This window comes from Chionomys nivalis, chromosome 20 (assembly GCF_950005125.1).
Source record: "Chionomys nivalis chromosome 20, mChiNiv1.1, whole genome shotgun sequence".
Classification (NCBI taxonomy): Eukaryota; Metazoa; Chordata; class Mammalia; order Rodentia; family Cricetidae; genus Chionomys; species Chionomys nivalis.
The window spans coordinates 23,360,657-23,387,842 of NC_080105.1; the positions used below are offsets into that span (position 1 = coordinate 23,360,657).

Below are 27,186 nucleotides of genomic sequence, written 5' to 3' on the forward strand. Positions count from 1 at the left end.
TGAGTTTGAATAAAAGAGTTTTATTGAAAGATAGGCACTTTTGAAATTAGTACAAACCAACAAAGAAATAATCAGGAAAATATATTTGAATCATTTCTTAATAAGCATATATAGTACATATAAAATTTTATAGTTTCCTCCTTTATTGTTACAACTATTAAAAGTTTCATTCCTGAGGTCTTTTGAATCAATTGAATTATAAAATTAGGAAGGAAAGCAAGACCATCTTCCTTGGTTTGAGGCTGAAGTGTGAGTCTTCACTGATAGTACAAGTATCATTTTCCCATACATCAGATGTATTATTGGGACATGGTCACACTGGAACTCATTTCCTAACTACTGGAACCCCCAACAGCAGATCTTCAGAGTTGACATGTTCATCTTGTAGATCATGCACAAGCTGTTATTACTAAATATTTCCATTGCAAAGTAGCTCCTCCCTTTTGAAGTGCAAACGTACATAGTGAATCATTTAAGATGTGTTTTGACTTAAATAACAATTCAAGTATCTCCTTTCTGAAAACCATTAATATTTATGAGTCACGGTGATAAATACATTTTCTGAAAGGCAGAATATCTCTCGAATATCCTTTGTTTTGTCCTTAGAGGATGTAGGTTATAACCTGGTTTTGGCTTGCACTGCACTTTTTTTTTTTTTTGCTAGCTTATCGTACATCTTTATCTACACTTCGAACAAATCATTTAAGAAAAATATTGACATCAGATGCGTGCAGGTAGGTTCCATACTACAGCATTTCATTTCAAAAGCTATATTAATAAAGATGCAGTCTGAGTGAGCCATTTGTGCTTAGTTTCAGTATAGTTGATGCTTAAGACATTCATGGAGCTTTTACAGTCGATGGTGTGATGTCATAATCTTGAAAATGAATTCCTTTAGATGCTGTGATCTTCATAATGGCACCGTTGAAAGTATCATCTTCAATGAGAGTTAGTAATCCGTTGGCAATGATTGATGGGCTGAAAATGAAGGGAACATTTGTACTTTGAAACTAAAGACTGAAAGTAATTAACTTCACAATATTCTCTTAAGTGGCCGCATCTTTGTCGTAGGAAAATATATTTCATTACCTATTGCTACCTTCAGTTTTTACTCATTGAGATATTAAGCAAATTATATAACAAATTTAGTGGTCATTGGGCAATGCATTTGACATCATTAATCCTATTGCTAAAAATGATCATTTTTTTCATCTATGCTGGATCAGTAGATATCAGACTTACTAGACAGAAACTTCATTGGAGAAGAAATAGAATCAAATAGAATTTACTGAATCATTTTTACCAAGTGTCATTTTAAGTACATTTTATGAAACATCTTATTGATCCACTGAAGATCTTTAAATTTGCTATACTATCCCTTTACATGTGAGAAAGCTAACACTTTCTGAAATTTGGTGGACAGTTTCACGGACAGTGGTAGAGTCAAAGCTGAGATCTGATTCCTCCAATACAATAGCTGTAATTCTGTGCCGAGAAAAACTCATCTAACACATCTTACAAAAGTTTCATCTGTTTTTTTAAATGAAGGATACCCTTATGCCAGTGCAGTATATTTAAATTTTATTGTTTTTTTGTGAAAATTTTTATTGAAAATAATTCTTTTTCATAAATTATATTCTGGTTGTGCTTTCCCCTCCCCTAACTCCTCCAAGATCATCCTTACTTCCTCCCCTACCCAAACCCACATCTTTTCTTCCTCTATCACAGTAGAATACAAATAAAATAGGCATGTAAAAATAATAATGATAAAAGAAAATTAAACAAAATAAATACAAACAAACCAGAATAGGTCAAAACACATAATCCAACAGAAGGAAAAAAGCCAAAGAAAAAGCTCAAGAAACAAATATAAACACAGAGACACACACAGAAATCTTACAAAAATGCAAAATAATATATTTAGTCCCTGACATAGTGCTGACAAAGCATTATGAGACAACCTCTAAAAGTGCCATTGAGTTTGTTGTGTGTTATTTATCCACTGTGGGCATAGTGTCTAGCCTTAGGCGTGGTTTGTGTGGCCAGTGAGACTCCACTGAAGAAAACTATTATTTTCAGGTGGTTGTCAATTGGAAATAGCTCCTGGGTTAGGGCTGGGGCTTGTGTACACTTTACTCCTCATGCTAGGACCTTATCTGTACCAGACCTGTTCAGGCCCTGTGCATGTTGTGCCTGCTGCCACAGTCTCTGTGAGTTCCTATTTGTGTCAACCCATCTATTCAAACTTGGACACAGTTCTTTGACTATACGCCCATGTATGTGTCTGTCCCTGTGTTCTTATGTGTGTGTGTGTGTGTGTGTGTGAGAGAGAGAGAGAGAGAGAGAGAGAGAGAGAGAGAGAGAGAGAGAGAGGAGATCAATTGTTTTTTATGAAACTAGTTGAAATTTGGGGGCCATACAACAATACACACGAGTTTTACTTGATTTTTGCTTGTAATTTAGGCGTATAAAGTATAGTTGCTTTGAAAGGTGAACAAATGTTATTTAGAAATCTGATAAAAGCTGATGGCACTATCTGTTTTCAAAGCAAAATTCTTAACATTTAAACACAATCCTATTTCTCCTAACTGATTTTCCCTTCAAAACGTTTGACAATCCGAACTTTGAGGTTTGTATCATTTTCTAAAATTTAAAACTTTAAAATGATTGATTGCTCAGATCAAAGGTAAGGCTTTGGTACATTGTGTAAAGAAAGAGTTTTTTACTTACTCCAAGATTCCATAGAATTTCATCATAGCCTTGATCTGATCCTTATATTCTATATATTGACCCATATTTTCTTCTTTTTCAATGGACTCAAGGATGGGTGTGTTGACAAAGCCTGGACAAATGGCATTCAGTCGTACTCCACTCTTCATAAGGTTAGCAGCCATCTGTCAATCAGAACACAGTTGCAGGCTTCAGGAACTTTGACAAAGGATAGTTCCAGGACAAACCAAAATGAAAAGTTCTTTAAAAGCCTATCATAAAATGCACTCAGCAGGCATGCTCTGAAATATGGAACAATTCCCAGTGGGCACATATGGTGTTACCACCCAGAATGCACTCATGAAAGTATCACTGTATTAATTGTTTTAAAATTAGCACCATTAGAAATGTCCTAAGATTACAGAGCTTCTCTTCTTTACTGAACTCTTCGGGCTTTGGGGATTTGAAGCTAAGTAACTGAGGCTGATTTTTTTTTTTAATTTTTGATGCAAACATCATAATAGAAGCTTTGTTACTTGTTAATTCATTATTTCTACAATATATAAAGGTTATTTTTCATTATAAAGAAATATATATACAACAAGGTTGATATTGAGTGGTTGGCCAAAATATTGTGAACTCAGGTTTTTAGTAACTTCATCTTTTATTTCTTCCAGAAACGATGGCTCAGGATCAGTACTTCAGCATTTGCCAGTAACTTCATAACTGTTGTAAACAATGAGAGCCAACTGTAGAAATATTCAATCGCAAATTTAAATGTGAAATTTCTGCTTTGTAATGGGCTATCTTTTTCTAAAACATTGGGATATTTTCAAATAAAGTACTGAGGTCTCATCAACCCAAATTAAAAGTAAAGACTGCTTTCCTTCTCGGGGATGATTAACACTGATCCTTCGGTTTATAATTTCTCCTTGTTAGTGCAAAGCACTTCATCTGTCTGGTTCTTCCATTTTATCCAGTACCATGCAGAGACTTTCAACTATCCTTTTTTATTGTTTATGCTTTGTAATACATTTTCCACACAGCATGCAAAATTATATTCAAGTGTTCTATTTAAGGACTCCTGAGTGGTAGTGGCACATGCCTTTAATTCCAACACTTGGGATGCAGAGGCAGGCAGATCTCTGTGAGTCTGAAGCCAGCCTGGTCTACAGAGCAAGTTCCAGGACAGGCTCCAAAGCTACAGAGAAACTGTTTCTTGAAAAATAAAACAAACAAACAAACAACAACACACACACACACACAAAAACCCGAAACCCAGTCCTCCTGGCATTAATATTGCAGAAAAGAAACTTTGTACAATTTTAAAAACAAAGACCATTTCCCCATTGTTTAACCTTAAAATATTTATTAGTATCACCACCCACCCACCTCTCTCCTAGTTTGCACTGTATAGTCTTTATTTAGTCTTTTATAAGATTGCTAAAGTTTTTATTAAAAAGATTTTAGTAAGATGTCTCCTCAATCTTTCAGCTAGATTTTTTTTTTAAAAAATTTGAACTTCTTTTCTCACAGTCTGTAAAATTTGGGTTTCTTCTATGCATGCAAGGAGGAAAAGAGTCTCTGGTTATGATTTCCTCACCGCTGCTGAGCGCGTGAATCCGATTATGCCGTGCTTTGAAGCACAATAAACAGGTTGTTGTGCAACAGGCATAAGTCCTGAGAAAAAGAAAGAAAAAAATTCTAAATAAATTGATGTTTCAAAAAGTGGACTATACAAACAGTGGTTTTTGGTCCCATCAATTTAAGATTAATCTGGTAAATATAATTAAAGTGGTAAATACACTTGCATGAATCCAGATACTATTATAAAATAGCAAAATCTAAAGCAATCCCAAATAAACAACCATCACACAGAACCTATTTTACTTGAGTGACTGTTGCTATCAAGCTTCTCATGTCTGACAAATCTAAACAGTTCAGTTTAGCTTGTCATTAAATATTTTTGTGTCTAATGAGTTTCTTCCATTCACTACATTTTCTTTTTCAGACAGAGTCTCACTGTATCCCAGACTGTCTTTGAACTTAGAATCCTCCAGACTTAGCCTTCCATGCACCAGGATTGTGGTGTGCACCACCTTGCCTTGCTCAGGTGATCCAGTTTTGACAATTCTTTTGAATGTAATTTGTCTCTGTTAAGAAGCAGTGGCTGGTCCCTGGTTAGTGTGAGAGTCACATCAAATGTCATGTTAGTGTTAAATTATTCTGCTCAGATGTTCCAGTCTCCACCCTGCTAACCAGTCTCACAACAGCACCACAGAGTTGAGAGTGTCATGCCGAAGTTCAGCTATAAATGCAGGTCTTAACCACTCCCTGGGTGCCTTCCAGGCTTCAATTTATGAAGCATGTTTGCTCAAGAGCAGTTTACATCCCTGAAGATGGTAGATCACACCTAGTACACAGTGATCTCAAGGTACAAGAACATGTTGGTCGCCTTGTTGTTTTGGGTCAGTAAAATGTGCAAGGTAATTATATATATCAGTGGCAGTCAGCAAGAATTTACAATGTCTGCACTGGGTTCATGGGGATGGTAGAAGTGTAAGATAAAGAGAAACAGGGGGGGGGTAGATGAATGGTACTGTTTACATCACCTCTTTGTTACAGGAGTATGGGACAAAGGTTAGTGTTTGGAGGACAGTGCTCACATGCTCTGCAGGAAACAAAATGTGATTCTTAGTCACGGGTGTAGGCTAGGTGACAGAGTCATAAAAATGACAAAGATATTGTTTATAAATATTAGCAAAGATGACAATTGAACAAATTTTGCTACATTTGTAGAGCTGACAAACTTATGATCTCCAGCTATTTCAAGGCATCGCATATGAGAAATGTATCAACTAGTGTTTTGTTGACTGTGGTCATGAGCAAGCATAAAATATACATATCATTTCTTTAGAAGTAGAGTTATAAAATGCAATTGGAATGCCAACGAGCTTGTTTACTTTTATGTGTAACTGTAAAAAAACCAACCAACCAAACAAGCAAAGAAACAAAAAAGCCAATAAAACAAAAAACCAAGGTCCCACTATGTACTCCAGACTGTCCAGACTGGCCTCAAACTTTCTATGTGGCATAAACTGGCCTTGAATGTAGTAAAAGGCTGCTTGTTTATTTATTTATTTATTTATTTATTTATTTATTTATTTATTTATTATGCTTGCAATATTCCGTCTGTGTGTATGCCTGCAGGCCAGAAGAGGGCACCAGACCCCATTACAGATGGTTGTGAGCCACCATGTGGTTGCTAGGAATTGAACTCAGGACCTTTGGAAGAGCAGGCAATGCTCTTAACCTCTGAGCCATCTCTCCAGCCCAAGAGGCTGCTTGTTGGTTCCAGGCTGCTCAGCCCCAAAATAGTCACATAGAAACTATATAATTTAAATCACTACTTGGCCCATTAGTTCTAGCTTCTTATTAGATAGCTCTTACATATTAATTTAACCCATTTTTATTAATCTGTGTATTGCCATGTGGTTGTGGCTCATCAGCAAGGTTTGGTGTCTGCTTCTGGTGGCAGCTCCCTGGCTTCTCTCTAACTCCACCCTTCTTTCTCGCAGCATTCAGTTTAGTTTTCCCCACCTACCTAAGTTCTGCCCTATCAACAGGTTAAGGCAGTTACCTTATTAACCAATGGTATTTACAGCATACAGAGGGGAATCCCACTGCCTCAGAGGGGAATCCTTCTGCCTCAGCCCTAAAAGTACTTGAATTAAAAGAAAGAGCTACCATACCTCAGTGAACTTATTCCCATTTAAAAAATAATATTAGGTTTCATGAATTTTACTTTAACATTCTAAGTAAGTTTTTACTGTATTTAAAATCTTACAGCTTTACTGAATTATATTTGACATAAATAAAACAACATATTCTGAAGATGCACAACTCGATAAATTTTGACATATATATGTAAACATATATAAACAAATGACATATATATAAACATATATAAACAAATGAAGCTATGAGCATAATTAAGACAAGGAACAAATCTATCATCTTATGATTCTTCTTATATCTTTCCTTCTGTTCTTCTTTCTCCACCCAAGAAACAACTGATTTGCTTTATTTTATGCTAGTATTAGCATTTTCTAGAATTTTATACACATGTAATCATTGAAGTTGTTTAAGGGGGGTCTGGTTCTTTCATTTGCAATAAATTATGTTTTTCTTATTGCTATTATTGTTATTGCTGTTATTATTCTGCTAAATAGATGATTTAGCATTATCTATACTATCCATTCACTTGGCAATAGATACTTGGGCTGCTTCCAGCTTTGTGGTATCAAAATTCAAAATAAAGAGGATTCTACCTTTAACTATGTATTTGGTCAAACTGTAGATCATTTGGTCAAATGGAGATGCCACACACCGCGCCCCTCTCTCTGCACTCTATGTGCTAGAATCCAGTTCGCAAGCTTTGGGCAAGGGGCTGGAGGTTGAGGAAACACAAGGAGAGACAGACCAACACACGGACCTCCAATCGCTGGCACAAAAGCCCTCCTTTAAGAGCACCATGGAGGCTTAAATACACAGCCGTCCATGGCCAACAGGTGAAAATCCAATCTTCTGATCCTCTAGGTAAGGCACAGCTTTTAGCAACTTCAATTAGAAGGCTCTAGACAGGGAAGAGCAGCTGAAGGCCAGGACTCAATTAGTCCCAGCATGGAGATATTTTTTTTTCATCTCACAGAGTGTGTTGATTTCAGTTATTGCCCCTCATACTTTGAATGGGTAGGGTCGATTACTGATCTGCAGTGCTTCACACAGACTTGTACTGGGGTGGGTATCGTGTAACTCTGGGATTCTATTTGCAAGGTAATTTAAGCTTCTGTCTTTACCTGGCTTGATCTTTTCCTCTGTAGTAGCAATAACAATTATGCTTTGGAAACATTAGCATCTCTTCTTGCCTAGATCAGTAAGAATGCTAAACAACTACAGACTCCTTCCTGACCCTTTGTTTTATGCATGTTCCTACTCTGGATGACCTTATCTACTTCCAGCAAAAAGACTGTCTCCCTGTTTCTCTCTTTTTGTTTCATGTGTGCGCACACACATGGGGCCAATTATTCTCAAATTAAAACTCCAACTTTCCAGCCAGAACCCCTCCTCTGCTAGGCAAGCTAGTCATTGCCACCTCGCCTGCCAATTTTCTTTATGTGTGTACTAACTTCAACGTTTGGGTTGCACTTAATTCATTTCCAATACATGCATAAGTAAAATTAAGCACAAAGGCAAACATATGCAAATTAAAATGCATATAACCAATGGATGGACTAGTACTGTATAAAAATATCACTTCCAAACACTGTTTTATTACTTAAATATGGCCTCTTTTTTTTTCCCTCTAAGAATCTAACAACTTTCACACAGACTGGGAGAAAATACTTTTAAAAGATATATGTAATAAAGGACTGTTAACTAAATATACCTACCAAGTTTTAAAACTTAACAAAAAAGAAATGAAAAACTTTTAAATACAAACAAAAGTCACCTTTCTGAAGAAGATACTATCTGCATGGCAAGAAGGTATATGAAAATATGCTTAACCTCATATGTCATTATGAAATTGCAAACTAAAATGAGGTGCTCTTCACTTTATAATACTGTCTCTGGTCCTCTTTGTACCCACTGTTCTTGGATAATACACTCTCAATTCCTCTTTCCTTGTCACATGTGCACAGGCAGTCACAAATTATTTTAATACTTAAATTCTAGTTCTCTAGCTGAAACTAATTAGAATAGCCCAAACTCAGACACTGACAGTCACAAATACTGGAGAAATAGAACAATAGGCATTCCTATTCCTTGCTGGAGGGGATGCAAAATGGTACAGGCAGAATGGAGTCAGCCTGGCAGTTTTGACAAACATGTATTTTTACAACACAACTCAGCAACTGTGCTCCTTGGCACTGACCCAAAGTAACTGAATATGTATGTCCTCACAAAAATCAGCCCATGGATGCTTCCAGTGGTCTTATTTGTCATTGTGTAAAGTTGGAGTCAAGTGAGATATCTTTCTATGACTAAATGAATAACTGAACCATTAGACGTTGTACTCAGCACTAAAACTAAATGAGTTATCAAGCCATGAAAAGGTGAATCAGAAACTAAACTGTTTATTATGAAGAAGCAGAGCTGAACTGCAAATCTGATATACAGTATGATTCCAGCTCTGACTTCTTACAAAAGGCAAAGCTATAGAGACAGGAAAAAAGGTCTGTGTGTGTGTCAGAGTTAGACGGGGGAGGGATGAATGGGTGGAGCAGAGAATTTTCAGGGTAGGGAATGCAGTATGTACAATAAGGTAGGAGTCAATGTGAGTCAGTGCTTTCTGTTCAAGCCTACACCAAGTGAATCTTCTGAGGAAGTCATAGTACCATGGCTACTTTCATCATCAAGGGAATGCTAACTTTCAATTAAGTTTGGTGAAAATAAAGACCGCATTTCTCCACATTGAGGACCTTTTAATCAAATCAAACATGCATTTTGGTGGTTGTGCTGCTGCTGCTGGTGGTGGTGGTGCTGGTAGGAAAGTGAATCCTAATGTAAGTTATGAACTACAAGTGAAAATGTGCCAGTGTATATTCATCTATTGTAACCAATGCACCACTGTAGAAAGGGTACTGGTAGTATGGGAGACCATAACCAAGTGGTGGTGGAAATGTATGCATCTATGCTCCCAATTTTGTTTTGAACTTAACACTTCTTTATTAAAGTCTACCGAAAACAATATTCTTAGTTTCACTTTGAGACAGGCCCTGACGATTGTATTCTAGCTTAACCTGGAACTCATTATGTAACCCAGGCTAGCCTTGAAGTCAAGATCCTCCTGTCTCACCTTTCTTGAATGATGGGATGACAGGAGTGTACCACTAAGCTAGACAATGATAGCGTTCTAATGAAATGTATCAAAAAAAATTATAGCACAGTGGGTTGGACCTTGGGTATCAGACAGACTGAGCTCAAACCTTCAATCTAGAATTATGAGCCCATGAGCCATGTCAGCTTTGCAGATAAGTGTTGCATACCGTAATGCTATCGGATGCAAGCAAGGGTATTAATAAAAGCAACTGTGAGTCTACAGTAAGTCAATATACATAATATGCTTAAAATAATGTCACACACATAATAACTGTCACTATGAGCCTTAATCTTCATTGACAAGTTGACTAGATTTAGAATCATCTAGGAGACATACTTCTGCCTGTGTCTCTGATGATGTTTCCATAGAGGTATGATCAGAAATGTTTCAGTCCTGGACTGAGTTTTGAAAGAAAAGAGAAAAGGGGGAGGGAGAGTAAAAGAAAGGGTGCAAGATAGAAGGAAAAGAAGGGAGAAGTGAGGAAGAGAGAGGGAGAGAGAACAGATACATGCCAGCATTCCATTTTCTTTGCCTCCTAATCTGCCCAATGTAAACAGGATCCATTTTTACAACTATACTTCTTTCCTTCCTTCCCTGGCATAATTATTTATATCTTTAAATTGTGAGTTAAACAAACCCTTCCAAACTCAACTTATTTCAAGTTATCCATTTGGTTACAGCCATAAGAAAATTACTATTATAAATTACAAATACAATTACTATTAGTTATTATTTTATGTCAACATACTTGAACATTCATCATTTTCTCTTAAGATAAAATTAAAATTATCCATTAATTGACAGATTTACCTGCTTTAAAAAAAGAAACTATATATTTTTTTTCTGAAATGTTACAATCCTGGGACAGCATCCTAATTAACAAAACATGGACTGTTACAAATCCTATCTCAAAAAAAACCTTATGGAAGTAGATTCATGTAATAACTATGAATTTAGTTCCCTTTAAGAAGAAAATATAATCAAGCAGTATTTTAAATATTTTTAGTTGCAATGAGGAATGGGAACTGACTGTCAAGGTGATTCAAACTAATCTCACAAAGAGTTTTGACAAAGCCAGGACCCCTAAGGTCCAATTGCTGAAATGAAAATCTGTTTTAAAGTACATTACATAGCACAAATAAATTAATTTTGCCTTTTTAAAAGGATTTCAAAGAAACAACAGCAGCAACATCAAAACAATTGGTTATGTTGGGGCTGGAGAGATGACTAAGCAGCTAAGAGTGTGTACTGCTCATGCAGAGGACAAGAGTTTCTTTCCCAATGGCCATATCAGGTAGCTCACAACTGCTTATAATTTCAGCTTCAGTGATCTAATGCTTCTGTCCCTTTGAAGGCACCTGCACTCATATGTACACACACACACACACACACACACACGCTTTTAAAAAACTATCTCAAGCCTAATACTAGCCTTCACATCTGTCAACAGCAGTAAATTTAAGATAGTTCAGTGGGTGAGGTGCTTGTGGTAAAAGTGTCAGATCCCAAGGTCAGATCTCCAGCACCCATGTACAAAGCCAGGCACAGATATGTATTCCTGCAAGCCCAGCAATGAGGGGTGGACAAAGAGAGGCAGATACTGAGGGCTCACTGGTCAGCCAGTCTAGATAAGCTCTAAGAGCAGTGGGAGAGTGTTTGAAAAGGTAAGGTGTGCACACAAACACCACACACATGCACATAAAATACATGTTTAGAAAATCAGTAGGGTAAGGAGTGAGGGTACCTCTGTAGGAATGAGCATTTATGCTCATTCACAAGCATAGCCATGCCAAGGACTCCCATGCCTCAAACCCATGGAATGGCAGGATCTTTGCAAGATCTGGCTCAGGAGAATGGCAAAGTCTTCCCCTGTTCTAAATATGGATCTTGACACTGTGTGCAGATAGTATGAAGGCCAGCCTCCTCTTTCTTAATAACTTCATCTTTTGACTGCTCCCTTATTGAGACCCACTTCCTGGTTCAATTGCATATAATGAACATGTTTAGTGTCCTGGCTGCTGGCACATTGCTTGCTATTGGAGCTCATGCCCTACCCAGTCACAGTTTTCTTTCTCTGTAACCTCTCTCCATTTCTCCAGTCAGGTCAGTCCCAATATGTGTCTTCTTAATTATTTTATGATTAAATACAACAAAATTGATACTAGTCTTTCTGGCCTGGCAAGGGGAGTGTTGGCAGTGCAAATCAGGAAGCGGAGCTCAAATACTCATGACAGTGTGCATCAGAACAATTACGATCCACGCAGCAGGAACAGTTCCTCTACCCTGTGACGTTCACTAAAATATTGGAAGATGAGTTTTCCTTTATTGTAACTGGTCATTCCTACAATGATTTTCACATTATATGGTTCTTTTGAAATTAGTGATTTCAATGAATATTGAAGATAATTCAATGTATTATCTGAATTCCTGAATATGAAGTTTGCTCTTTTGAGGAGGCTGGTTAGCCAGTGAGCTCTTGGCCTCCTTCTATCTCGACCCTTCAATACTGGGGTTACAGGCATGGGTGGCCATGCCAAATTTGTTTGCCTTGATGCTGAGGATTTGAATCAGATTTTCATGCTTGCATATCAAACGGCCTTACTCACTGAACTATCCGAAGAAACCCATTGACTAGTTGGGATATCTTATGGTATCATAGCTATCCAATCATCAACAGTAAACCAGACTTCATTCTCTGTTGTTCTGCCAACAGTTTTTAATACTTAAGAATGAGTGTGGCAAAATGAATGTTTGTATGCTGTATTTAGACAAAAACCCCTATAAAAGAGTCCTTGTGGTCAGCAATGGCAAGAACCTCTCGTGAAGATGCAGAGGGAGGACATTCATTCCTGCATGCAGGTTCATCTCACTCTGCTTGTTAAACCCATTAACTACATTTGAAACTGCGTCAGGGGTCATTACTCATTAACTTCTCTGCCCAAGCCAGTATGACGGCTTGAGGTTTTGCTATGGCAGTGAAGGACTCTGCAAGCCTGTAAGACATCATAATGGCTGACCCAGATGAGTTGAATGTGGCCTGCAACTCTGCATGCACTAGAGCGGGCAGAAAAACCAAAACCAAAACGAAAACATTTATAAAGGAAGCTTGGAAAACAAACAGGAAGTAAACGTTAAAAGCACTTTGAAAGGGAGACATAGTCTTCTCTAGGGAAGAGCATTCAATTGGTTAACCAATAGCAAGTGGTTAACCCTGAAAATATAGATACAAGTAACGTTATACAGAGAAACAAGTTATATTTAGAAATTATATATATATATATTCGTGTAAAAACAATTAATGAAAAAAGGAGGCTATGAATTTGAGAAAGAACAAAACAGGGTATATAGTAAAGATAAAGGAAATGAGGGAAAATAATGTAATTATAATCTCAAAAATAAAATTAAAAAGTATTTTTATTAAACAATGCCTCTAAGATTTTTTTTTGTTTGTTCATTTGATGACCTCAATCTATGTACTACGACTCAAGGCCATACATCTGTTGACATAGTTTTTGACTTAGGTATGAGTTAGACACTATTTGGTAAAATTCGAGACTGTTCAAAAGCTTTTGTGATGATTTCATGCTAGGGAAAGCTCTGGGTGGGAAGAGCAGTAGCACGAGGCTGGCTAACGAGAACGAGGAGATGACACAAACCGTGCTAGGTGCGGAGGGTGCACTGGTTCTGCAAAGGACACGAGGAGAGGCTGAAAATAGAGCAGGGTGGGCAAACAAAAGCACAGTCCGTTACTTGGTCTTTTTAAATGGGGGTGTCTTACACGTTAGGATGAAAATTAAAGGGAGAAGGAGTTTGGAAGGACAGAATAATCATTATGGCAGTAGGTTAATTTAAAACCAAAACAATCTTGTCACTGAATTTCTAATAATCCACAGTTTCATCTGTAAGAACTAAAATTCATACATAGGTATAGATCTTGTGTCTGAAACAGGCAAAAAAAAAAAAGCAAAAAACAAAAAAATGCAGAAACAAAAAGAGACAAATGAAAAATCTCCAAAGGTGAGTGGTATAAAGATGAAGCCAATTCTTAGTCAAGAAAGCAAAATGAACATTAGAATGAGGGCCTCTTGGTGACACATTGCAACTTGTGATTCAGGTCAGCTCCCACTGTGTATGTGTGTGTGTGTGTGTGTGTGTGTGTGTGTGTGTAAATGAAGGGAAACCTGAAGCTTCACACAAGGTAACAGCCCTGAGATTAGAGTGCCCCCCTCACCATGAATCTAGAGGGACCAGCAAAATGAAAATATTTGTTCAAGGCAGGATTTCAATATTCCTTATGTTCTTCATAGGCTTGTTATCATGAACAAACAGGTAGACTCATAATTCAATGCATATCTGAGATAGATAATGAAGGACTAGAATTTATAGGATTTGCATAAGACTTCAGGTATGAGTTCCAGCACAGCTGTGCATTGTCTGCATGGGCTGGGGCATGGCACTGAACTCTGGCTTTGCCCTCATGTCCATGGCAGGGACTGTGGAGTCCTTCACAGGTTTATGCTGATAACTAGAGGGTTGACAAATACAGTCTTTACGATGGTACCAAAGCGATTGCTCAGTGTCCTCTAGAGGTTAATGTAATAGGGATCTGATCTTGAGGACGGTGCTACTGAGAGATAGTAAATCCCTTAGAAAGAGACTTTTGAAAAGGTTCTTAGGTTACAGGGGACTGGAGAGCACTGATAACTATGGATTGTGATATTATTGTTTTGGTTATTCAGACACTCCACAATGCACTGTCCTTATAAGAGACTCCAAGTCTTTATCTGCTGAACTTGGCCTACAACTTCCAGAACTCAGTTCTACCCTTTCCCTTTAAATGTTTTTCTTTTTAAGTGAATTATCTCAGATACTTGATTGTAGTGAAAGAAAGCTAATGCATGTATAAACAATTAATATTCAACAAGTGCTCCTGGTTATGTGTTTAAATATTCTAACTGGAAAAATGACAGTAGTATCATCTTGTATCTCCCCCATTACTGCTCCTTGAGGCAATTAAGCTCATTTATCTTTATCAAGAGCTGAACTGAGTCAACCTTTCCAGGCTTCCAAAGAGGTACCTAAGGCCTCCACTGACCCAGAGATAAGGGGATTTATGTATATTTCTGCATAGTGTCCATGGTTTTCTTCTTGTTGTTGTTGTTGTTTTTTTTTTTTTTTTCAAGACAGGGTTTCTCTGTAGCTTTGGAGCCTGTCCTGGAACTAGCTCTTGTAGACCAGGCTGGCCTCGAACTCACAGAGATCCACCTGCCTCTGCCTCCCAAGTGCTGGGATTAAAAGCGTGCACCACCACTGCCCAGCTGTGTCCATGGTTTTCTAAGCTTTACTGGATCAACTGGATGGAGAGAGAGAGAGAGAGAGAGAGAGAGAGAGAGAGAGAGAGAGAGAGAGAGAGAGAGAGAGAGCACATGTGTGCTTTCAAGTGCTTGCAGAGCACCAGATTCTCTGGAAGTAGAGTTACAGATAACTGTGAACTGCCTGATGTGGCCGCTGGGAACTCTGATCTTTGTAAGATCAGCTGGCTTTGCCAACTCACCAATCCCACCTCTCTCATTTAAAAGGAACATTTGGAACAGGATCTTCTAGTGTATCCTTAGAATTGAAGCAATGGCATTTGTAATAGATGCCACAGGGGAAAGAGCAACCCAACCATCCTTAATACTTTATATGTTGGGTTTGTAATAACATTAGGGGTGTAATTTTCACTTTAAGCAGCCTAGAAATGAGATGTCAGTCTCATGTCAGACTTCCTAAAGAAGGATATTTATAAATATAAATGGTACTTTTATAGTGGTTCAGGCATCATCTGAGAATGAGAATCAGGGATTGTCTGAGTTGAAGATACCGCCAAATACTACTGCTGGCCACTCCTGTTTCACCCAATACTATTGGAGGCAGAAATGACAGCAGTGTGTGTGTGTGTGTGTTTGTGTGTGTGTGTATGTGAATTCTTATCCTGAAGTTATTACACTGAGAACATGCAGGTAATTTAAAGTCTTCCTGATTTTTGGACATAAAGAGCTTAGACTTGCTATCAACAATGATCAGGTTTCTTAAATGTTATGACTTCACAGGCACCTTTCTAGAAACACTGATGATTTATTCCTAGATGTTTTGGTGTTGTTTTTTGTTTGAGATGGGACACTGCTGTTGGCTAAGCTGTCCTCTAACCCTGGGCACCCCCTCCTTCCTCTTACCTCAGCTTCTCCAACACATCCATCCCTGACTGGGTTTTTAAAAGTATAGTTATGTAACTGAGTGGTTCCACACATTTGTAGCTATCATTGAAGAATACAGTAGTTAGCTGATACCAGACCACTTGATTCTGAATGTAAGCCAGTTTTGGATTGGTTCTGTAGCCTCAACCCTTCAGTCTTCAGTGTGGCAAAAGAACAGCTGTCTGCTGAAAACATTTTCTTTTCATGTACACTTGGAATATATTCTCCAGATATTTCAAGTAGCTAGATGAACCATGAGGTCAAATTCTACACTGGACTTTGAGCACAGTGAGGTCTGCCAAGACTTGGCTGGGGTGGATGTTGAAGACCAGTAATGAGACCTCCATGTGCCTTCCTTCTTTCTACTGGACAGAAAGGAGTCTGCCTCCTACCGAGCAAGTCTAGAAGCTCTGTGATACAGCGGAAGATCTTTTGTCAGCCAGGTTTTTGCCAAATTGCTGTAGATAGAATCAGTACCCAGTACTAAGAATCTTGCCCTTGATAATATATAGATGCTGTCAAAATTTATACCTTGAAGCTAGGGTGTGTTTGGATGTTGTTTAACAACTTAGCCTACACCAACTAGTAGAGATGATGTCAAGTTTTAAATTACACATGCTTACTAAATTCACAGGGAATGAGAAATTGCTTATACCACATTAGTAGTTTTCATTTTGTCAAAAGTTTTTTTTACATGTTTTCCTGTTTGGAAGTAATAAAATAATCTTTAAAAACAATAACTGAAAACACACAAGCACACACACACAAACACACACACTAAAGCAATATCGCAGTGAAGATAACTTTGAAAAGAAGTAGCAGATATCGTGTTCAATTTTTCTGTATTGTGTGCAGAAAAATCTAAAAAATCATTAAGAATGCAAACAAAGATTGATTCAATACAATCTTGTCTTGAGATTCACAAACTTCACAGATTGAGTTTTGTGGTCCACGTTACCAGCAAGAAAAATTTCCTGTTTAAATAAGAATCGTTCTTACCTGCTAATGAAGACATATTGATGATGACGCCACCTTCACCTCCATTTTGCTTACTCATGTAATCCAAACCAAGGTAGGTTCCACTGATAACAGAAACCTAATCCAGAAGCAAAGATGGCAAAAGTGATAACAGCTATTAGTCTTTATCATATGTTTGCCTACCAAACATAGTGCTCACTCAGGTACGTAGGGAGCTCTGCAAGTATAATCAGTGAGCGTTTTTTCACGCTTTGAAGTTTTATTTGATCCTGATTTGATTTTTTGCCTTCCTAACATTAGTGTAGGTTGTCATATTTCTACATAATTTCACCAAACTTAGTTGGGCATATCTACTTCTGGGCACGCAGCCTACCAGTTACGGGAAGTGAGACCTGGGGATGGAAAAATGGAGGTGGAGGTGAAGAGTGGGATCTCGTTGTTCTTAAGAAATGGCTATATTATCCCCTTAATATTTTTTGGTAAGTATTCATTCTCTGTAAAGCACACTAGCATCATGAAGATGACATCTGAATGAAAGATGGCAGGTTGGTGAGATGAAAGTATCTAGTCTGTGATGGGAGCACTGATCTACACTATCAGATAAGTCCGAGCCCTTCAGTTTGGGGAGATCACACACCTCTTTTCTAGCTCCAGTTTGAGTGGCTATTTTCTGTTACTTGGACACAGTCTTTTGATATTTTGTCTACTTAATGTTACTCCACACTGCTGATGGCTTCATTCTGATCGTCTACTGTTTTCCTGCTTACCTCCTCTGGGGGAAACGCTTTCTACCTTTTTGCTAGCCTTTAAGAAATTACTACTCTGTAAATTAACTTAAGAGAAAACCGATAGTACATTTCTCCTCTTATTCTCTAAACTCTTCTCTGTTTCAGCTTAAGCATTTCAAAAATGAAGATTCACTTTGGACAGTTCAATTCTCGCTTTATCTATGCTTTACAATAATATATAGGAAAAGGTCAATAGTCTGCAGCTGAGAGTTCATATTCATGTTTGCCTTCTTTACATTTTAAAAAGAATTTTCTTAGCAAGTGTTCAGGGATACTCCTTTTCCTAGAAGTATTTCTAGAATAACAGGAAAACAAAAATAAGTCAAAATTCTATTTTTTAAGCATTTTTTCCAGTTAAGTGAGAGCATAAATAATTTATCGCAATTGCCCTCTAAACAAAAAAAGAAAACCTTACTGGATTAAATAAAAAGGAAACAATTATATACATGACTGAAATAAGTTAGATTCTGTTAGTTTCTGCCCAATTTTTCAGCAGGCCTGATTAAGGTTCTAGTTTACATCCATCACTGTATGCTTTTATTCTGGTATTTAAAGTTTTGCTGACGTTCTGCGTCTGTGTTTACAAAATCTGCAAGTTGTAGCAAGATATAAAACGTACAAAAGTTTAAGCTTCAATTTTAAAACATTTTTAAGTATATTTATTTTGTTTTCTATGTATTAATGTCGTCTACAAGTATGGATGTGCACCTGTGTGCGGCTGGTGCTTTTGAAGGTCAGGAAAAGTATTAGATTCCTGGAACTGGAGTTAAATATGGTTGGGAGTCACTCTGTGGGTGCTGGGAACCAACCTATACCCTCTGCCAGAGCAGTCAATGCTCAGATCTGTTGAACCATTTCTTTAGCTCCTAGTTTTAAAGTTTTAAAAAGCAAGATTAATTTTTGTATTTTCTGCAGAGAAGGACAGGAGGATATTTTTCTCCACCATATGAGTTAAAGAAATGATTAACTATTTAAGTGAAAGGGTTGATGGAAGTTTCAAGTGTTATCTAATGTATTGTGGTATACAAACGATATTTTCATTTCTTTTCTATAATAATCTTTTCCTTGTTCCAGATTTCACACACTACCAAACCCTCCCACAATAAACTTTTAGAAAAAAATCATAGAATGAAATATTTCATGGTTTTGAGCAATGCTTATAGATCTTATACATTAGATGATTGAATCAAGCATCTAAATAAAATTATATTACATTTCAGGATGAAGCAGAATATAGTTTGGGTCTGTGGTACTATTTAAGATACATTGTGAATGTAGTTAAAATTCTGTTCTTTACTTCAAGAAAAAAAAAATTCTCTAACTTCAAATAGAGAAAAGAGAAATTCTTTAACTGTTGAAAAATGATCAAATGAGCATGGTCAATTCATACTTTTGGTTGTGAATAGTCAACTTTGTATATAATACTAAAATTGTAATTCAAACTTATTCCAAGTGTGAGAATTTTTTGCTAATTGCAATGTTCTGTAACTTAATCCACTCTTTTCCATTCCTCTCTACTGGGAATAATTCTCTAGTACCAAAGACATCTAGACAGGTGATAAGATCCTAATTGTTGGTTTCTCTTCTTATCAGGTACCACATATTTCTACAGCACACATGCACAGTGTACATACATGCCCACTCAGAAAAAGAGATACACCTGTATTTTTCACCACTAAAATGCCCAATCTATCATTTCTCCATTTCCCTTTTCTCATTTTCACCCACTCTGGGGTACTCCCTAGGTTATGGTTCTGACACTACATTGTCATGAGAGTATTTTGGCATCTAAATCATGTGATTTTGCTATTTAGGGTCCTTGATATTTTCTCCAAACCAGTTCCTGAAGAACATTAATAAAGAAGATTATTTTTCTGAACTCCTCTTCACTGTTTAAACATTTCATATCTAAGATTTTAGTGGTTGCTTGTTTTAGAGCTAAATGTTATGTCTTCTGCTTAGATGGAGATACTTATAATTTAGCAAACTCTTCCTCATAGACTTTAACTAGAACATTCATTGTTACAAGGTGTCAATGGCACCAAATAGTTATCTCATTGTCCTGAATATCCTTTGGAGCCAACAAAAGGAAACACATGAACAACAATGCTTTTTTAAGGTAGCCTAAAGAGAGGGGGGATGCGGGGTAATTAACCAGTTAATGAGATAATGAATTTTTCCCTCCCAGAATATTCACTCCAAGTGCAGCACCTACTAGGAACCATGAAGTTCTGTTTGGGTCTGCCCAGGTTTCTGAGTCCTGACTCAGATAGGAATAACTTTCCTTTTTAAATCTCTTTCTTTTTTAGTTTTTAGTTTTAATGCTGGACAGGGTCTTGTATGATTTGTGTAATACTTTTGGATTTTTCACTCTTTTTTTCTGATGTTACTCTCCCTACTGTATCTCTTGTCTGCCTCATGGCTGACCTCCATGTAGGCTTAACTCAAACAGCATGCTTTTGTCTTTTTCTTAAGCTCTCATTGATGACTCCATAATAAATTTATTTTAAATCAGCATCACTTCTGCCTATTTTCTCAATTCATCTCCCTATTAGAGGCACAATAAGACAGAAGAATCCACTTCATAAAAAAAGGAGATCGTGGACAAATATATATTCTGATACCTAGAGGAGAAATATACTTTATTGAATGCCTTTGTCTTAACACTGAGCTCATTCTTCACACAAATTGTGTTCTATTTAAGCTTAAATGTCCTTAGAGGTAGGAAGTTTAGCTTCTTTCACAACTCAAGATCAGAGATATAAATGAAGAGTCCATAAATTGTTAGATTCAGAACTGAACTTTAGGTTTGACTAATTCCAAATATGCACCCCATTTTTCTCCAGAGAAAATCAGTATTCAACTAGTATTTCTAGAAAGAAAACATCAACACCTTTAACTTTTGCTTTTTATTTGAATATACTAAAAGATTCAATATCTGTTAATTATATATGAACGTTAGATTGCACTTCTTATCTGAATGGAGATGAATTATTTGTGTTTATTAAAGTTTCAAAATGTTAAAAGAATCACATTTTAGTATTGTTTTGCCAATGTTCACAGCAAATCCACACACCTACCTACCAAAGTTATTACAAATTTGTAAAGTAGCCAAATGTCAAGTAGAGCACTGACTTCCTGTGTGAGAATATACAGGACTGTTTCATGAGACTCTTCCTAGGGTTAAAAACAGGAACTATATGGGGCTGGAAAGAGGGTTTATCTGTTGAAAGCACATTTTTTTTTGTTTGTTTTGTTTTTTCCCCGAGGACTGAGTTCAGAGTTCATACATGCTAGACAGATATTATCCTATTGCCATATACCTCATCCTCAGTGTATCCTCCTTCTCTATTGATCTGTTATCATGGATCTATTTCCTACCATTGACCTATTGCCCGATTCATCATTTGTGATTTTGCAAGCACTCATTCTATCTAAAATATTCCTGGTGAGCTCTGAGGGGTTGCAATGACCTTGCCCTTGCCTTCTGATAAAGGGAGAAGCTCAAAAATGGCTTTCAGGACAATAGAACGGCCCCTTTCCTGTGTGGGAAGACAGATGAGATCGGCAGGGTAAAGGATAAGAAGGGGGTAATCATGGTTAGTAAAGAAAGTGCAAGGACACGTGACATGGTATAGTAAATCACCAAAGACTATACTAAAACAGAAATGCACACACCACTACTATGTTATAATTTGCACAAGACTCTTGGTACGTCTCAGTAAGAATACAAAAAGTAACTTTCTGCGTTCAAAGAACTTACTTTGTGCTAGCATGAATTATACATCTAAAAACATACATCTAGGAGAATTATCCAGTAGAGAGTTTTATAAGATTGGTGGAAATATGCTGGGTGGGATCTCTGAGGACGATGCATTGGGGATGGAGGTACATGGCAATGGGTTAATATCTGTTTGATATATATGAACGGTCCTTAGGAAAACAACACAAAACAACAACCTGCTCTTAACAGCTGAGCCATCTCAGCCCCATCTAGTTCCTCTTTTAAAGCTTATCATCCCCTAGAAAGAAACTCATGAAACAGTCGTCTATATTCTCATACATGAAGTCAGTGCTGTTCTTGACATTTGGCTGCTTTGCAAACTTGTAATAACTTGAGCCAGGGCATGGTGGCCCTGTATAAAATCCATCTGACATTTTGTTTTAGCTACACACTTCTTATGTTTTGTTTTTGTTCTTGTTTTCTTGCAATGCCGGGGAAAGCTTTGGGTTTTATTGAACCTCAATTGCGTTATGTTGAGGATAGAATGTCATAATCTACCCACTTGTACAACATCGGGTCAATTGAAAACCTCATTTTAAAATTTTACCCATAATTTGTTTCAGATATAACTCATCTTCAAATGTGCATATCACACACAAGAGCATGCATGTCAAATACACACACACACTCACACACACACACACACACTCCCGCATTCATGCACACAGCCAGAATTACTGAATTACATGCCGAAAGTCTTACTAATGAGAAAGTTCAAATGTCTCTTTAACCTTGTTTTCTGATCTATTTTCAGAACTTAAGGTTTGTTTTTCAAATAAGTAAGTTTGAGTCAGGATTTAGCAATCTCAACTTGTGAAGGACCAGATATAAATATTTTTAGCATTTTGCAAGCCATAAGGTTTTTGTCACAACATTCAGTTTGCCATTATTGCAAAAAACTAGACACAGAAATACATGGCAATGACTTTGTTGTTATATCTTAATAAAACTTTATATGTACTGAAATTTCAGTTTCACTTATTCATGCATTTCAGGTCATTAATGAGTTATACTTTTTTTTGCCTCTAATATTTTTTAAAAAATGTTTCCTTAATAACAAATATCAAATAGCTTCATATTTATGAAAATATTATTTGCTAGCTTTTGCTAACTTATACTTTTCTATATAGGAGGTCATAAGTGTTGTTATATGAATATAATGATAACATTATTATTATGTATAAAGAAGAGGTATTAAATAATTGCAGTGAATAAATGAGCCCAATAAAGCTTACCAAATTAATTTGCAGTGTCTGTTCCCAGTTTTTCTCATTGTTCACTCCTGCATTGTTGACCAAAATATCCAATCTTCCAAAATGGTCCACGACTTTCCTAAAAGTATCTAATAAAAAAAGAGATGGATATTTTAATTTTCCATATCTGTATTTACATAACTTCCTATGAGAGGACATGGATTTTATTGATTTTACTTTATTATTTTACTCTATTTTATTGTTGTAGCACAGGTTAAATTTGGGAACTTACAGCCTAGGCACTAAATTATATCCCTATCATCTTTTGACTTTTGATTTTGAGTCAGGGTCTCATGAAATTACCTAGATTGTCCTTAAACTTGAAACCCTCATGCATTAGCCTACAGGCTGGCGCCACCAGGTTTGGTTGGATGTTTAAATCTACTTGCCCACTTACACTCATGATCTGGTTCTCAGTAAAGTGGTCTATAGACCAATTTTGTCAGCTAGAGTTACCCAAATATTAAAAACATAGTAGAGTTATTGCATGGCTACTAAATCAGAATCCGACTTCAACATATCCTTAGGTGATTTGAATTCATATTAATGTTCTATAATCAATAAATTGATGGAGTAAATGTTAGAGAAGTGAATATCCCAAACTAAGAGCTCTCTTGAGGTCACTTTAGGTAGCTAGTATCTTTCTTAAGACATAATCGTAACTCCTTAGTGTAGATGATAAATATACATTCTTTATATATGTTTGCAGCAAGGGTCAAATCTAGGGCCTACACACTACAGAAAGTGGTCTACTATAGGAACTATGTCCCTAGCCCCTCAAATAACCCCATTGAATAAGCTATATTGTATATACAAAGCATTAAGCTAACTCGAGTACTCATGCATTTCAATCCATATTTGAGGAATCTTTGATGTCCTAGTGAGTAGAAGCCTACTTTGTGTTCTGCCGACTTCATCATGTTAGTGCTACCTTCATGTTTTCTGCTTCAGTCTTCCCTCTCATTAGCATCGCTACTTTTCATTATGGCTTTGTACAAAACTGTGTTCCTTTGGGAGGAAAAGTTTGCATAGATCACAAGACCCGAATCTCACTCATTGCATTGTCTAACCTCATATCCAGGTCTTGTCAACCCTCTTTAGCCAGTTCAAAGTTGGCTTTACCACCTTAGTATTGGGAAACTCATGCTTCTTAAAGCATATTTTTTTAATAAAGGTCTATAGATTTAACGAGTTCCATGGTCACTTTCTTTCTACTTCTATTACTTCAGACTGTAGACAACAACCGTGTTGTCTTTGTTCTTTCACGTGGCAGAAATGTATTTCCAGGCCTGCAAGTGAACATGTAGATTTCTTTAAATAGGCAGATCAACCCAAATTTTATCTGGACAGAAATAAGTTTTTAGAGTTATTGACAACCATCACATATTTTGGGGGAGACTACTGACATGAAGTTGATTGCTAAGCACTTTGTCAAAGTTTCTTTATAAGCATCATTTTATACTCATTGGGCCAAACTGAAACACAACAAAATTCATAACAATAAAACAAAACTTTTTACATTTTAGTGGAATTTTAAAACCATTTCTTAAGTCCTAAATTGGTTCCAGAAAAGGTCAAGGAATATGAATCTGCCCTGTACCCCTCTGTCCTAGGTTTCATGATCACGTCTCTACAGAGAGAGCCCCACTTTGTGGGAAATTATCAAACACACATGTCTGATTCTTCTAGAACTTTTCTTCCCCCCAGTTGCCATTGCTCTGCTTTTACCAAAGTGCCCCGTGCCATCTGCTTTTTAATGAATCACTGAGATCCTGGCTCACATGACTTAAAAGTTTTGCGCCACTGACATTTACATGTTATGATACTCTTTGTAATTCATCTAACTTTCTGTGCTGTTTCCAACTGTTAATTTGTACAATAACATGTCTAGATTGTATCCAAGAACCTTTCAACTCTGTAATTTTACAACGTATCTAAGAAGTCTTTTTTTTTGTTGTTTGTTTTTGTTTTTTGTTTTGCTTGTTTTTCCGAGACAAGGTTTCTCTGTATCTTTGGAGCCTGTCCTGGAATTAGCTCTTGTAGACCAGTCTGACCTCAAAGGCACAGAGATCCATCTGCCTCTGCCTCCCGAGTGCTGGGATTAAAGGCATCATGTGCCACTACTGCCCAGCGTATCTAAACCGTTTTAAAAGTCGTGGGTAGCATTATGTTCTGATGTTGTGAGAATCACTGACATCCTTTCATTTTATGCCTGTATGTCTTAAACAACAGGTGGACTTCTGATGATTGACAAGCCTTCTGGGCCTGAGTTTTCTTCACAACTACATATGCTTAAGGAATATGTTCATAGGCACTCATTTTAACAACTGGCAAAATAACTGACATTAAATGCCATGTGTGAAGCCGTACAAATTATCTATACCAGTCTCTATACCAGCAGTATGACTGTTGGGTCTTCTTTAAACCTAAATGCCATTAATGTGTTATCAATAAAACTATCCTTTGGCAAGGCATGCTCTATTATGATGCTCTTAGTAAATTGCTCTACTTATGCATGTTACCTATTGCCTAACACCACTTTCATATTTTAATGACATTCTCTTTATCCGGTTTCCCTTATCTTTAGATTCACAGTCTTCTAAAGATCAGTCCATTTTCTTCACAGGTTATACTAAGATTTAAGAAACCTAAGACCTTAGTATCCCTTTAATAGAAAGTCTAGAGTGAACCTGGTGGAAGTTCACTGACTTCTGGATTAAAAATGTGCCTACCAACTTCCTTCATTCCTTTGAAGAACACCTCGTGAAACACCAACACTTTTTTTCTATTTTTTTTTTTTGCCCTGGGAAATTTTCTTTATGAAAATTCTTTGAGCCCTCTATACAGCCAGTGTATATTGCTGACGCCAGTATTCTTCCTGATACTTCACAAGTCTATTTTAAGAGGTCACAGAAAAACAGGAAAACATTGGGGAAAGGCGTGAGGGTTTTTTCTTCTTTAATTCTAACACCACACAGTTACTATTTTAAGAACCATCTAGTGTGTGTGTGGGGGGGGGGACACGACCCAGAGAAAATATCTGGCTAAAAGCACTTGGTTTGCCTGTGACCCTGACCCTTGAGCTAGTACTCTGAAGTGTTTAAGAGAAAGGCAAGCCACAGATACTTGTCATCGACTCTGTATCGTCCAGTTTTCTGAGACTTCTTGCCACAGTTCCTCAGCCTGTCCCCACATTGAGTAATTACTGTAGCAGCACTGTCTTCGAATACACAAAAGACATTTGATTACATTACGTGCTGCCAAGTAACTAAAATAAAAGGATTTCTTAGGCAGTCCTGTCTTCCCTTAGTTTTTATGGCTATTGGATTGTCAGAAAGAAACATAACAGTCCAAACTATCCATTGGAGCTAGAAGGTCGCAGCTTCTCTCAAGAGAGCGATGCTGGCGCTCAGCCTCATCGGTTCTTACCTGGCTGTCTTCAGGTCGCTGCTTGCTCAGGGCGTGTTCCCTCCCGAGTCTATGGATTGATTTCCCATGTCTTACCTCTCAGTTGTTCCTGGTCAGCCACATCACACTGGACGAACAGCGTCTTCTGAGGTTCGAACTGCTCATCCAGGGCAGCTTTACACTTTACACCTGCCTCGAGATTCCAGTCCACCAATGCTACCTACAAAGAAGAAGAGAGAGGGAGCAGGTCTTGTGTGCAGCTCCTGCCACCAAGTCGCAGACGCTCAAGCGATGAATAAACAAGACGCTCCCTTCTTAGACCTCAGCGAGCGCTCATCCAAGTTCAGGTTCTCTGCCAGCAGTGTTGGAGGTCTGCTAGCAAGCCTGGGGCTTTGCGCTCTCGGGGCTCCAGCGTGCGGGTGGATAGAGAAGTCCTTACCTTGGCGCCATGGTGCAGCAGAGCCTCGGCGAAGGCCCTGCCTATGCCCTGCGCTGCACCGGTCACCAGGGCCACTTTGCCGTTCACGTGCATGGTGGGTCGCTTCTCCGCGGATGGTGGGCGAGCTCTGCTTCTCTGCTCCGCTACAGCTTTTATGGTCGCCCCTCCGCGCGCCTGTGCAGCGGCGCTGGGAGCTAGCTCTCTTGCCAGTGGGCGGGGATGAAACTATCAAACCAGAGCCAAGGAAACCTTGAATGTGTCACCTGCCCCGGGGCTCCGGGTCGTCCCGAGGTGATTTTTGCCTTCTAGGCTTTCAGCTGTTGCCTATTCCCCTACCGGATTTACTCTCAAGTGTCTGGTTGCTTGATGGTGTTTAGCTGACAGAGGAAACACAGAAAGGAAGGAAGAAAAAGTTTCTAAAAAAGTTTCTTTGACTACTCAAAGGCTAATCCTATAGGAGAGCAGAGGAACAGCTGGGGAAATTGTATTGCTCCTCCCACCCTCAACAAATATTAAGCAAGCAAAGGAACGAACAAAAAAAATTAGGACCGATGTTGAGAGAGAGGGAAGGAGGGAGGGAGGGAAGGAGGGAGGGAGGGAGGGAAGGAGGGAGGGAGGGAGGGAAGGAAAGAGATTATTAAAGTTTTTGCATAACCTCTCATCTCATAAATGGATACTGTTGTAGGGTAGGAGTGAACGATGGTCACT

The 27,186-nt window shown here is 37.7% G+C and overlaps 1 protein-coding gene across 1 annotated transcript; it reads right to left on the reverse strand.

Moving 5' to 3' along the window:
* Positions 1–26,866, reverse strand: Hpgd (15-hydroxyprostaglandin dehydrogenase). The gene is made up of 7 exons (XM_057752602.1): positions 26,479–26,866; positions 26,136–26,259; positions 22,614–22,720; positions 16,828–16,924; positions 4,313–4,389; positions 2,731–2,894; positions 1–978 (listed from the first exon to the last, which is right to left on the reverse strand). Exons 1-7 carry the CDS (start codon positions 26,569–26,571, stop codon positions 840–842), a joined length of 801 nt encoding a protein of 266 aa, XP_057608585.1. The 5' UTR covers positions 26,572–26,866; the 3' UTR covers positions 1–839.
* Between the last annotated feature and the right edge of the window lie 320 nt (positions 26,867–27,186).

Bases quoted from the DNA above. Each gene is read 5' to 3' on its own strand.
- Hpgd (XM_057752602.1), bottom strand. From the start codon at position 26,571: ATGCACGTGAACGGCAAAGTGGCCCTGGTGACCGGTGCAGCGCAGGGC. The intron at 4,390-16,827 runs GTAAGAACGATT...TCTTTTTCTCAG, and splicing joins CAATATGTCTTCATTAGCAG to GACTTATGCCTGTTGCACAA. The intron at 979-2,730 runs GTAAGTAAAAAA...CTTCATTTTCAG, and splicing joins AAATTCTATGGAATCTTGGA to CCCATCAATCATTGCCAACG.